General features: G+C 45.6%; 1 protein-coding gene across 1 annotated transcript in view; it reads left to right on the top strand.

Annotated features, from left to right (window-relative positions):
* Window positions 1-13,769, top strand: part of CCDC149 (coiled-coil domain containing 149) — a 131,395-nt gene that overhangs the window by 51,405 nt on the left and 66,221 nt on the right. The window contains exon 5 of the mRNA XM_019526261.1: window positions 6,840-6,956. Coding sequence (XP_019381806.1) covers window positions 6,840-6,956 — 117 coding nt within the window. The remainder of the gene's footprint in view (window positions 1-6,839; window positions 6,957-13,769) is intronic.

The following is a 13,769-nucleotide window of genomic DNA, read 5'->3' as shown; positions in this document are numbered from 1 at the left end:
ATCACACATTTGCTCTATTGATGGAAATGCTTTAATGGTGTGACTGTTTTAGAAATTGCTTCAGTGTTTACTGCCAGTTAAATACAGTCACTTGGGCTAGGAAAGTGATTTTAACTGATGACCTTGTGTTTGCTATTGGAATCCTGGATGGTCAGTGTTAAGAACATAATCACTAAAGTAATGTCATATTACTTGTATTGAATATTTTTTAACTGGACTAATTTTTCCTTTTACTCAGCTGTAACACCAATGGCATAAATAGTAAAATGCTTTCAGGTAGTCTCTTGAAGGATTTGCTGCCATTACAGGAATACAGCTACATTTACACTGCAGCACTCCAGCAGCAGACTTCTCAGACACTTTATGTTTATGATTGATCGCTATCTCTTATCAACTCTGACGCATGAAAACTACTCCATGTTTACAGGGTAGTTAATTTTTAGACCCTTTTTCTACCTAGAATGGAGGCAGTAATACTTGGAAAATAAATACTTAAACCTGCAGGGGGCCCAATGAGATCATACCGTTCCATTTGAAGAAAGACATGGAATGGGTTGGAGAAACCACATGCTTCTAGAACAGAAGACTCAGGCTATCTCATTCCAAACTCACGCAAGTAACTGAAAGAGAAACAATTTCATGCATTGCTAAGGGTGAGGAAGATGCATGTTGTATGGAAAAGAACAACTCTGCTATTACTGATAATTTGCTGCCACTAGGCTGAAATCACTTACATATTCAAGAATGCATAAAATTAATCCCATTCATATATCTTCTGAGAATTGGGAACTAAAATAGCAGCTTTTATGATTGCCTTCTGCCATTAACGTCTCCATAATTCAGCCAGGTGACCATGGATAAATAAACTGTGACTTCTACTTACTGTATAGAACTTGCAAGTTGTGCTCATGTGAAAATCGAGCGGGTCAGAAGAATCCAACTCACAGGCCCAGTATTGAAGTAATATGTGAGCTTGAATTTATTAGGTTTCCTCTATTCAAACAGCCTGCTCATTGTGTGTAGCTCATCTACTTATCACAGTTCAAAACTGTGCACAGTTCAAGCCTAGGCTGCCACATTCCCAGCTTAGGTCACCAGTTATCTACTGGTACCTACCTTGTGAACCCTGGTACAGCACATGGACCCACATTTTTATCATTGTTTTATCTAGATTTTTTTTTCTTCATCAGAATTAGAGGATGCTGGCAAAATGCCGTCAGCCACCTATCTGTACCAGAGTTTTTACTGATTGAGCAGCACTTAACATTAGCAAATTGGGAAGTTTTCATTTAAAACACAAATACAAAAAAGGCCAGAGTAGGTATTTGGAAGGTTTGTATAGTCATGTAGATGTTGTTCTGGTGTCCTCTTTAGGGCTGGGTCCTGCAAGCTTCAGTCAACCTGTTTTGACCTAATTGTTGCGAGGTCTGGACTCTTACAAGTGATTGTTGTTCGTCCTTCAAATTTGAAGATGACCATGACATCACTAGTTGGTTTCTGTGAGTGGCTAATGAGGCAATATATGCTTTGAACGGTCTGTGGCACATTGAGCAAGAGATGCCCAGTGAACCGAAGGAGAGAAAGTGCTCTTAGGGGGACCAGAAGAAACATTTCAAGGACTCCCTCAAGCCGTCCTTGAAATGTTTCAGCATTGACCTGAAGTCTTGGAAAGATCTTGCTCATGATTATTCCACCTAGTGAAGCATCTTCCATACTGCAGCTACAGTCTTCGCGCAGATGAGAACTGCTGAGGCAGAGCAGAAGCACAAACAGTGCAAGTCTTGTAACAGCAGCATGTCTGCTCTTGATCTAGCAACTTAAAGTGACATCTCTTGCTTACAAGTAGTTTAAGCTCATAAAACCTAAAAATACCACTGATCTCTCCCATCTCAAATCAACCAAAAGAAGATTCAAAGAACTTCCATCAAAATGCATATGCATGTTCTACGAAAGTAATGTAATAGTGCTCAATACTCTACCTGGCAATGGTCCTTTTGTACAGATTGTGTCTTTAGCAGGAACTATTAATCTGCATGTATGCGAAGGTGAGGGTGAAGGGTGGAGGTGTTTTTCAGTGTAGGATATAATAAATCTAGTAACTTACCACTGATGACCAAAATTTCAAGGATAATTAATAAATTTGTTTCAGGTATCTGCCAGACAAATATGTTATACTGCATAAAGGTAATCACATGCATAAGGCTTTGCAGTTTGGGGCTTAAAATAGCAATTTAGGATAGTTCTAGGCCGGGGCAGGCAAAATACGGCCTGTGGGCTACATCTGGCCTGTCAAGCCATTCTATCTGGCCCTCAGGGCCCCTAAAAAAATTAGAAAGTTAATATTTTTCTGCCTCTGGCTGCCTGTCAAGGGAGGCAGGGGAGGACCACCGGCGATGGCCCCAATCCTTGGGGTCAGCTGGGCTAGCTCCTGCAGTTTCAGTGCTGCAACCAGGAACCACGTGGTGCTGGGTGGGGGAAGCAGGGAAATAGCAGTGGCAGGCAGGGGGAAGGGGCAGCAAGCAGGTGCATAGAGCCCAGCGAGAGCTGGGTGGGAGTGCGGGGTCCACACCAGTGCACCAGGACCAGCACCCACGGGGCCCAGAGCAGGGCAGGAGGAGCGTGGGGTCGGGCTGCCGGGGGTTCTGTGGAGCTGGGCTGGCTCCCTCATCTCTCTGCTTGAGCAGTGCAGCCTGGACCCCGCACTCCTGCCGCCCTGGTCTGGGCCCCACTGGTGCTGGCCCCAGTACACTGGCATGGCCTTTGTGCTCCTGCCCGGCTGTTGCTGTACTCTGCATACCTGCTTTTTGCCTGTTTGCGCTGCTTGCCGCAGCCATTTCCCCACTTCCCCCCACCCAGCCGCTGGCAACACGTGGTTCCCAGCTGCAGTGCCAGGAGCGCACGAGCAGCTGAAACATGGTGCCAAAGTGGCTGGGGGGCAGAGGGGAAGGGGAAGCAGCAGAAGGGCAGCAGTGGCAGATGGGGGGGGCAAGTGGCAGCAAGCAGAAGCACGGGGCCCGCACCGGTGTCCTGGGGGCAGGTGTGGCGGGAACAGAGAACCCGGGCTTGCAGTAGCGCTGGCAGGGGGCTCTGCATGCTATGGGGGGTGGGGTGAGCAGACAGTAGGAAAACCCTCCCCCTCCACGCAAGCCACAACCTTCTCCAGCACGCTCGCAGCCCCCCACAAAACCCATACCCACCTTCTACACCCCCCATACTTATCCACCCCCCCACAAATCGCACACACACTCAGATACATACCATCCCCCACACCCTCCCTTACACCCCACATACCCACAAACCTGTACCCACCCTCCCACAATATATGAGAGTAAAACTATATGTTAAGCTATTATACTATCACTTCTATGCACACTACACAAACACATGCAAATCAGGCAAAAATATTTTTTTAATGAAATTGATGAATGTTGTAGTACATGTTTAATTTTTAGAATATAATATAGTATTTTTCTGGTTCAGATATGGCAAAATCCCTTGCCGAAAGGAGTTATTCCAGGGGACAAGGGGAGAGACATCTGGTGGCAAAGGTCAGGGGTTAAGGGGCAGGACTTCCAGTCCCAAAATGGTGATCGGGGGTGGGGCTACCCATGCAGCCCTCAATGGCTTGCCAAAACTTGGTAAGTAGCCCTTTGCCTGAAATAATTGTCCGCCCCTGTTCTAGCTCCTCTCTTAAGGTTTACCTCTGCTGTGATTCCTGCAGAACCCTGCTATGGTACTTTGCTGTAACTGTTGTCTATCACAAAGAACTTTCTGGTTGTATTTATTTGTTTCTTTCCGTTCCATTTGTTTAGTTTCTAATCTAGTTTTGAGGTTTGGAGTCAGAATCTTTCCGTAAAACATCTTAGGGCAAGGTCTGATTGGGGTATCTGTATATTTCTGTATTTATACATAATTCTTTTAGCTAAACAATTAATTAGATATCTTGGTGTTTGAGAGATGCAAGTGTAGGATAGTGTTACTAATTAGGGAGTTCCTGCACTCTGAACTCTGTTAAGAACCTTTTTAATGTATGTTTAGCTGACAGGGAACCAGCAGCTCATTAAAGGACAGTTTGCTTAAATCTGCTCTTTTGTAAATGTTTATGGGGTCTTGAGAGTTTCATATGTATTAACCTATTCTTAGCCTACTCTCTAAAGCTGAGTGGTTCTCTTCTGCATGACACAGCTGAATAAAAATACAGTACCCAGAAGATAGGTGTATACACTTTATGATAAAACACTAAAATACAGAACCAAATCTTCCACCCGCTGGCATAAAGATTAAAACGTTGTAACATTAAGAAGGAAGAATCTTTATAGCAGATGGTTTTACAGCAGGGTGCACTCAGGTGCAAGATTAGAGGACTAGCTTCACCAGCCCTCTGGTTGGTTGCTCATCTGTAAAATAGAATCTTCCATTTTGTAGATTTTTGTTTTCATTTTTGTATTTTTCCCCCCCCATTTTACTCTCTGAAGGTGGAGTTTGGGGACATTCTTTTTTGGAGACACTCTTTCCATATGCATTGGTAAATAAGGAGCTCTGAATTGAGTGGAACAGATTTTGGTGCCTGCAGTACTATTTTTGGCTGAGATTGCATATTACACTTTCAGCTCCTTTCATACACAGAAGGAGATCTAGATGGTACTTGAGCCACCACTGCATTAATAAAATTCCTCTCTTGGTTCATGCATATATACTGCGGAGGAATCTATTTATTGCTGCTTGCATTGAGGGGCTTGGTGGAGAGTAGTTTCCTAATTCTGTTTTCATCTACTCTGCAGGACTGAGACTTTAAAATAGTACCCTTGTTCCACGTGCTGCTTTCCTTACTAATCTTGAAGCGAGATGTCTGTAGTGGAAATGCTGTAGTGCTGTGTCTTAGTGTCACCTTTTTATATATATAAAATGATTCCATAGTCAAGCCCCCATTCCAGAATATGTTCATTTTAAAAATGTCACCATTGAAAAATTAGCTCGTTTCCCATGACAGGTTCAGAGCCACTCATCATAACAGTGCTCTCTAACTGGTGGCCTGCAGGATGCACACAGCCCCTGAAGAGTTAATATGCGGCTTTTGGGCTCATGTGTTAGTATGTGGCCTCATGGCATGGCTGCCACTACTGCCCCTTCCCACCATTGTTCCTACCATGGCAGCTGGGTTCTTTGGATTCCCTTTCCCTCCTCCAGCTTCTTCCTTCCCTTGCTTTTGGGGGTGGAGTGAGTGGGGTGTGGGTACCCGTGCAGCATGTATAGTGGGGTAGGGAAGTGCTGTACGTACAGCGGGAAGAAGAGGCTACCTATGCTGCAAAATGAGGGGGCTGCCTGTGCTGCACACATGGCCAGGAGAGGAGTGGGGAGTTGGGTTGCCTGCACAGTGCGTGTATCCAGGAGGCATTGGGGAGCTGGGCTGCCTTACACAGCAGGGGAGAGCCTAGAAGGGAAAGCAGCACTGCCCACATTGTGAGCAGCCCTTGGTCTGCAGCCTGTTCCTCATGTGGCCCCCATCTGCCTGGCCCTACATTACATTCTACCCTCTTTTCCCTGGCAGGAAGGGGGAAAGGGGCAATAGTAGCTTGCTAAAGTAAAGCTAACTGTGGGCCACAGCGTCACCAGGGAGTTGCAAGTTGCTTTTTGGAGCTTGTTAAGTCAGGCTGTAGTAAGCACCCTCACCATTGTGTGCCAAACTGGGGCTCAAGTATAGGAGAAAAGGTAGCTTGTCTTGTACCACTGGAACTGTAATCGGCACGTCAGCACTACAGTGACTGGCATCCTATAAATACAGAAGATAGATTTAATGTACAGTTTTCTATTTCAGAAGATTGATTTTTCTAACTCTGAAATATAATGATGCACATTAATTCCTTTGTGCAGCTGAAAAATGTGGGGAAAGGCATGAGAGTTCTTATTGCAGATTTCTTAGGCCTCTGTGGAGATCTCACAAATTGGGCCACTGGGATGTAGCATTCTTTTTCTAGCTGTGCAAAGTACAAACAATTGTAAATGTTGTGTTCATTTAAGCTATGCACTCTGCCTGCTGCTTATCTTGCACTGTTTTAATTCTTAATACCCAATACTGATGGTAGCTGCTATTCAACAGTAGTAATAAGAAGGAATGATTACTAATTCAAGTCAAACTTATTTCATTAGCCATTAAACCTGGTGAAGATCTTAACAAAGGGTTCTACCCCCCAAAATTTGACCTGTTTCCTCAAGGTTTCTCATTTCTTTTTTTAACCTATCACTGTTGAGTGGTCCAGAATACTAATTGTTTTCATGTAGGAACAAACCTAAAAACAGTGTATAATGTTAATTCTGTGCTAGCATATACCTCCCTGCATTACACATACAACTCCAAAACCAAACCCCATGTTCCAATCACTGTTATCTCTTGTATTTTCCTCATCTAAAATTATCTTAATGATACTTATTTTCATCTGGAAGCAACTTTGAGATGTATGTTTGAAAATTCTCTTTCAAGAGTCAGTTCTGGTGACAGGCTTAACATTCAGAATAGTCATTTCTGGATAATGTAGCCCATATTTGTATACTTTACTGAAGCATCTGCCCGTGCATAAAAAAACCTGTAATTGCTGCTTTAAGGACCAGTCTAACCATCACCAGAGCTTATGAGTATTTGGCCATTGGCTTCTTCTGTGAGAACGGGATTGCGCCTATTGATAGTAAATATTTCCTGTGAAATGCTTCATTTTGAGATGTGGGGAAAGTGGACAGATTCTTTAACTATGAATTGTTCTTCTAATGATGCAGGATAGCCTGCTAATATTGTTAAAGCTCTTGTTCTGTGTCATTGCTTACGCAGTTCATCTCTTTTCTTGCAGCTCCTTAGAATGACGATAGCAAAACAGAGGCTTGGAGATGAAGAAGTTGGAGCTCGCCATTTCGCAGCCCATGAGCGTGAAGACCTTGTTCGGCAGCTGGAGAAAGCACGAGAACAAGTAATAATTAATAGGCATTTATTGCGTAACTGTTTATGGTCCTGGCAAAATGACAAGTAAATCACAGTGCCTCTGCTGTGCCTTAATTGCTATTACTTAGGTTGCAGTGCAGATAGCAGTGCAGATGAGGATGCTATCTTCTAACAGTAATTGCACTCAGAGCACTTCTCTCCTTAACAAGACACTTGTAAGAATTAAATTGTTTCACCTCAGGATTTCACTTTCTTCTGCAGTGGAATGTGCTAGCTTTCTATTGCACACAGGAACACCATGCAATAATTTTCAGTCTTGTATTAGTCTTGAAGACTCTTTAATCAAACTGTCAAAGGCATTTCAGTCAATGTGATATAATATGGTATGGCTCTCTCCTCCACTGCCTGCCTTGGATCAGACCCAGGTAAAATTTGATCCAGCAAATGCAGCAGTTTGCCTGGAGTAGCTTTCACCCATAAGTGCAGCAGTGATTTCCGGTCTTCCAGTTGCTGCTGGTGCTATGATTGTTCAGCTGCTGCAGAAGCTGTTTTTTCCCATTCCTTTTCCCCTTTGCACCCTGGTGGCATGTTGCCCTGCCCTAGTTACGCTACTGCATTGGTCTTCTCTTCCTGCTTTCTCCCCCTATTTTCTCCTCTTCTAAACAGTGTTGCATCCAACTCCTCTCTCCCCATCTTTTCTGCCTTGGTCTACTGTCCACACAGCCCTGCTCCATCAGTCATTCTTCTTGCCTTGGATTTCTAACTTGCTTGCACTCCTCTTACAATCTCCCACACTTATCCTTCCTTAGTGACATTGGATTCCACGTTGATGACTCATCTGACGCATTCAGCTGCATGTTTGCTATATTTCTTTCTAAACAGCTCTAGTTCATCATAATTGAGTCCTGTGCCTGAAGTCTCAGCTGCTTTTCACTGTGCTGATTCTTCCCTCCTTTCTTCTCAAATCCTGCCCTCCTCCTTTATCAAGTTCTCCCTCTGCATCAGATCATGCTGGTTTTGAGAGAGAATTGACAAAATACAATGTTCCCTTTCCCATTCTCATCTTACAGCATTTTTCTGAAGTTTTTCATCTCTATTTTTTTTGTCCCAGAAGCTCTGTTTCATGCCAGTGTCCTGATTTCCCTTGTACTTATTCTCATCCTCCTCATCTACACTTGCTCTCCTCTGGCTTGTCCTGATCATAGAACAAGCATGTCTTAATCTTGTCCTCCTTTTGAAAAACCTTGCCTCTTCCACTGCTGCCTTTACCACCCTTTTCTTGATGAGTGCAGTGAATGTGGTGTTTACAATATGTTGCCTGGAGTTCTCTTTCAGTTCCATCCCAGACCCTCTCCGATCTGACTGCTACCTTAAACTAAACTGCAAAACACTCTTACCTCTTCTTATCCATAGCTCAGAACTGATCCATCTTTCTTTTCATCAACCAAGACAGTTGCCTTAAACAGACAACCATGCTTGTCTTCTAAAGATCTCATTGTCCCTTGGTTTCCATGATTCTGTTCTCTCTCTGTTACATCTTGTCTTTCTGATTGCTCCTTCAGTGAGTCCTGGCTTAATGTGTCTGAACTAAAATTTAATCAGGAAACTGAGATTTAATATCCAGAAAATGATATGGGTTCTTCAATTTTCACAGTTACTAGTCTCCTGGTGTGTCTTTACATGTGCTCCCAGGGCAGGGACACTTTAATTAAAGCATAATTTTATAACTTTTTAAGTAGCAAATACCCCCTAACTTCTGAAAATTTTAATAACAACCCCAACACTCCATTTTCCAGGGGATTTTATGTTTGCAAACTAATGTGTGCCATATGTTGAAAGAAGGGCTGTGTATATAAGGCTATGAGATGACAGATGTCTGATCTGGTGTGGGTAGGGTTGCCACCTTTTACTCCAGGGGTGTACAACTCAAGTATGTACCTGGGCTGGAGGTGATGTTGGCCAAAGCTAGGAGGGCTGAACCCAGTGCCATGCAAAGCACAGCATGCCAAATTATTGCTGAGGAATTTAAAGTGCTGCGCAATGCATAGCATGCCAAATTTTTTGCCATAGTGTTGAAAGGAGGAAGGGGCAACAGAGAGAGGAAAAGAGGGTGAGAGAGAAAGAGGAAAAGAGAGAGACACAGACAAGGAGGCAGCTGTTGTCCGCCATGGAGCCCAGGCTGTTCCCAGCAGGTGGCTGGGAGGCTGCAAGCTCCGCCGCAAGCAGCCCAGGCTCTGTGGCTGGCAGCAGCTACCCAGAGCCTGGGATGGCTGCAGCCAGGAGGCTGCAAAGAGCTGCTCCAGGCTCTGGCATCATGCCCCAGAGCAGACAGTGGAGGGGGGCCCTGAGGCAGTGCAGCCTGGAAAAGCCCGGTGCTGCTGCCAGCCCTTGCCTGTAGCCAGCCTGGGCTCTGGGCAGCTGCAGCAGGCAGGATGCAACAGCTGCGCCGGGCTCTGCAGCCCCAGCATCTGCTCCATACTGGCGATGGCATGTGTGCCTCAGAGCAGAGAGCGGGGATAGGGTTTGAGGTGGTGCAACCCTCCCCTGCTCTGTGCTTTGAGGCGCGCGTGCAGTTGCCAGTATGGAGCAGATGCTGGGGCTGCGGAGCCAATGCAGCTGTTTGCAGCCTGCCTGCTGCAGCTGCCCAGAGCTCAGGCTGGCTACAGGCAAGGGCCGGCAGCCGCACTGGGCTTTTTCCGGTGTTTGGCGGCTGTGTTGGGGGGGCAGGTTGGGGAGGGCTACGGTGAATTTTGGGATGACAGCAGCCCTCCTCCCATCACTGCAACCGCCCCGAGTGCTGGGAAGAGCTCGGTGCCACCACTAGCCCCAGCCTGCAGTGGCAGCCTGCTCTCTCCCGCGCGCAGTGAACTGGGCCCCGGGCAGGCCGGGACATGGGGTAATCCCCACAGTGCAGGAGGGAGCAGGACAGTACCCTGCCCCTACCACACTCTGTCCTGCACTGTATAGGTCTCGGTCTGCACCCTCCCTCCCTCCCCCCAAGCTCCAGGTGGGATAAAGAAAGAAACTTACCTGCCTGTAGCTGGGTTGGTGGAGAGTGCGTGGGTGACTGTGGGCTCACCTTCCCCTCTTGCAGCAGCCTGTGGCAGGCTTTGGTTGGGGGGTGGGACAAGTGGCTGGGCGCAAACCCAGCGAGGAGAGCGGTGGTGCCCCCTTGCTATGGGGGTTTTTGGCGCCTACATACCCCCTGCCTGTCTCTCATGTACCCCCAGGGGTATGCATACCACGGGTTGAGAAACTATGGATTAAAGCACCCACAGCATCTTGTGTATTCAGCATTCCGTGCTTCAAAATGGCAGCAAGGGGGCTTTAACTACCGAGCTCTGGGTAAGGTGCCCCCACTGCCATTCTGAAACATGGAGACACTGAATACATGAAACACAGAGTCTGCTGGAGCACAATAATTAGCACAATCCAGTAGACTAAATTAATCAAGTCTGCTTCAATGTCCCCACATGTCTACAGGCTCTCCTGACTTTTTACCTTATCCATACTGCCTCACATCTTTCCTTAGGGAAATGTTCCCTAATCATTTATATTGTACCTGAGGCATACTGAATCACCAAGCTTTGATAATGCATTTAGATGTCCACCGATTGATGTCTCCTATCCCGAGATATTGTTATTTGTCCTAACCTTGTTTAATGTACTGAAGGTAGAACTTCAAGTCCCTGTCCATACTTTGGTTAACAACTGTATTTTAAGAACAAGTGTTGACAGGGAGTTAGCTTGGTTTCAGCAGGGTTTCTTTCCCCTTCGTAGATGTACATTTTATTATAACTGAAAAATGGCTCAAAATCTGAACCCTAACACTGAAACCCTTTTGAATTATGAAGGCTGATTTATATACATATAAAATACTAATCCCTAGATATACAGCTGCCATTACAGTTTTGAGCCTTTCTTCAGTTCAGAAACCAACAATTCATCTCCCCCCTACCTCCTTTCTAGTTTAGATGTGATTTCTTGAGAAGAATAATCTTAGCAAAGAAATTTAGCCTAGATTTTTTCCCTTGAAGCCACATCACACAGTGGCCTAACCCAATTCCAAGTACAAATGCTACCTTACCTCTTTGGCCTGTCAGCATGAAGTTTTATGGCAGAAACTACTGAATTGCTGATCTGGTTCTAACAAAAGTTTTGGGACAAGGTTGTCATCTGTAGCTGTTTTTTATTTGTCTTCTGCATATTTTGTAATTGTTGAACTTTTATTTAACTTTAATTCTGATAAAATAATATCAACTAAGTATACACATATTTCTGAAACAAAAATGCCGTGTGTGGTTTAAAGAAAATGGCAATAAATAGGATCTTTTTTTTGCTTTGTCACTGGGCTTTTAAAGAGGAAAAGTGATAATGAAGTCAAATTTAGATGTGTGATGCACCCTGACTCTGGATGTGGTCAGATGTGCCTTTGAGAGGCACTTCCAAAGCGTTCTTACACCTTCAACGGTACTCTTCATCCCCAAGCCCCTTTCTTCCTTCTGCTGTTTGACCACTGAGAACAGACTGAGATGCTCTGAAGGTCACCTCCCTCATCTATGGTGCCTCAGCTTTACCTGCCTTGCCTAGGTCTTGCCAGATCTTAGGAGAGGGGACTTTGCCAGTTGTAAGACTTACACTTGTCTGGTTATGTGCTCAGAAATTTTAGATCCCCCCCCTTCTGTGGAAGAGGCTTGCCTGTATGGTTAAATACTGTGAATTCACACTTAGCCTTGACAATAAGTTAGTTTTAAAAGATAACGAAAAGATGTACTATAAAATCAAAACTGTGTATTATAACAATAGGCCAGCAAAGAGATCCTGCACATCCACTACTGGCAGAGGGATGCCAAAGTACCTTGCATGAGAGACCTCTGTGATACCTCAGTAGTCACCTATTCCTTTCACCTCCTTAATCTGCCACGATGGCATAGTGAGCAGAATTGCTGTCAGTGCCCTGAAGATGACCACCAAGGGGAGGATCGTCAGACCACCATTAAACAAGAGCCTGGCCACATTCCTGAGTGGATTGCTGAGGGGAAAGATCACGTGAGATAGCAGGGAGTCTGCCTTGCTGTGAAGCTGAGCCCATGATGCCATGTGATGCTTTGGGAAACGCATCAGCTGCTGCTGGTCATGGTACAAGGAACAGCAGGATCTGTGGGTCTTGCTGTTCCCACCCCAACCACCAGCCAAATTGCTGTCACCCCCTGAATCAGCCCTGCCTGGAGAAGTTTTTGAAGGACACCATACTGGTCAAGTACGTGGGTGACCTGAAGGCAAAACCTGACCAGAACCAAATCTTCAAGGTCACCTCGAAGTAGGACACCAGCAACAACTTGTCTTGCAGAAACTTCACGTGCTTTGCAGATTGATGCTTCGTTCACTAGGCATGTTTCATTTGCCTTCCACTTGACAGCACCATTTCCTACAACCATCAAGACAAGAGGGCCAGAGGTATGGCTATGAAAGCAAGATTCTGTCCCATGTCCTGTGTGTCTGTAAGCCCCATGCGAGAGTGTGGCAGCTCCACCACAACACCAAGCCTGGCCCCAGCCTGCATGCAGCCCAGTGGCAGCCTGCCCTCACCCTGTATGCAGATCTGGGGGCACCCCTCCTCCCCAGAGCCTCCCAGGGTGCGTGCAGTGGTGGGAGCTGCCCCCCCTCCCAGTGCCCCCCAGATGAGCTGCTTGTGGCTCCATCCTGCGCCCCAGCCTCACTCCCTCCCTCACTGCTGGGGCCTCAATGCCAGTGCCCCCCTTTCTGGACCCCCCCCACACACACACACAGCCATTCCCTCACAATAGACCTACCAACCAGACCCGACTGCTTTCCACACTGCTGGGCTGTGCTCCTGGCTACCTGTGTGCTGCATTGCAGCTGCGTGCATGCACAGGGCATTTATCAGCGACATTATTGGCCACATCAGCCAAAAAAGGTTGATTGCCGATACTGTCAATTTTCTTTATATTGGTTCCGATCTAATATGGAACTGATATACCAATGCACCTCCTGTCATTAATTATACTGTTCAACCCGTTCACATTATCAATCTCCTGGATTGCTTTCAATAGTCACTGGAAGATCGATGCAGATTCTGGTAGACTCCCAGCCAATCCGGGAGGGTTGGCAACCCTACCCCCCACCCACATACACACCGTAGAGCTATGAAGGCTGTCAACACCTTGGAATATACCCCACCCCAGCCGTTGTACGCTACATGCTACAGCCATTGTCTAAGAATTACTTAAAACCATATAGCTCTCTACCAACGTGGTTACCATACATGGTGTCTCGTTTCTCTTCTCTCCATACTGTAACATAGGAATGTTTCAACTCCTTTTCCCTGGCCTAATGTAGGCTGCATGACTAACTGCATGTCTTAGATTGCATTAACATACACCAGCTACGTATCCTTGTGACTACCATGCACCAGTTCTTTGTGACTACCATGCAAAGGTTCAAATCTATGTAAATAACTATAATTTTAAACATTTTCTAATCAAGTTTTAAATCTAAAAACAGGTGCTTGCCTGTAAGAAATTAATAACCAGGTGTTGAGGTAGAAAGATATAAGAAGAAACGAACAAAAGGAAACTTTGGAACAATAATCTGATCTTATCATGCATTTTAACCATAATTATGCAGCTTCAGCTCAGCTCAACAGGTTGAAAAGCAGGTCCTGCCTGTGTTTCACTGTCAGGGCTCCCCGTAACTTCTGTGAGCCAGAATATCCAGCCTGCTAAGCTGCCGGCTAGCTGAAAGCCTAAAGTCATTCTCTATGCCTGAGAAATATAAAGGCAAACGCTCTCAGGGCAAGGCTTCAACATGGTTTATTATC

The sequence above is a fragment of the Gavialis gangeticus genome, unplaced genomic scaffold (genome assembly GCF_001723915.1).
Source record: "Gavialis gangeticus isolate Ggan-Ray unplaced genomic scaffold, GavGan_comp1, whole genome shotgun sequence".
Lineage (NCBI taxonomy): Eukaryota > Metazoa > Chordata > Crocodylia > Gavialidae > Gavialis > Gavialis gangeticus.
This window is presented reverse-complemented; position numbering and strand designations above follow the sequence as displayed.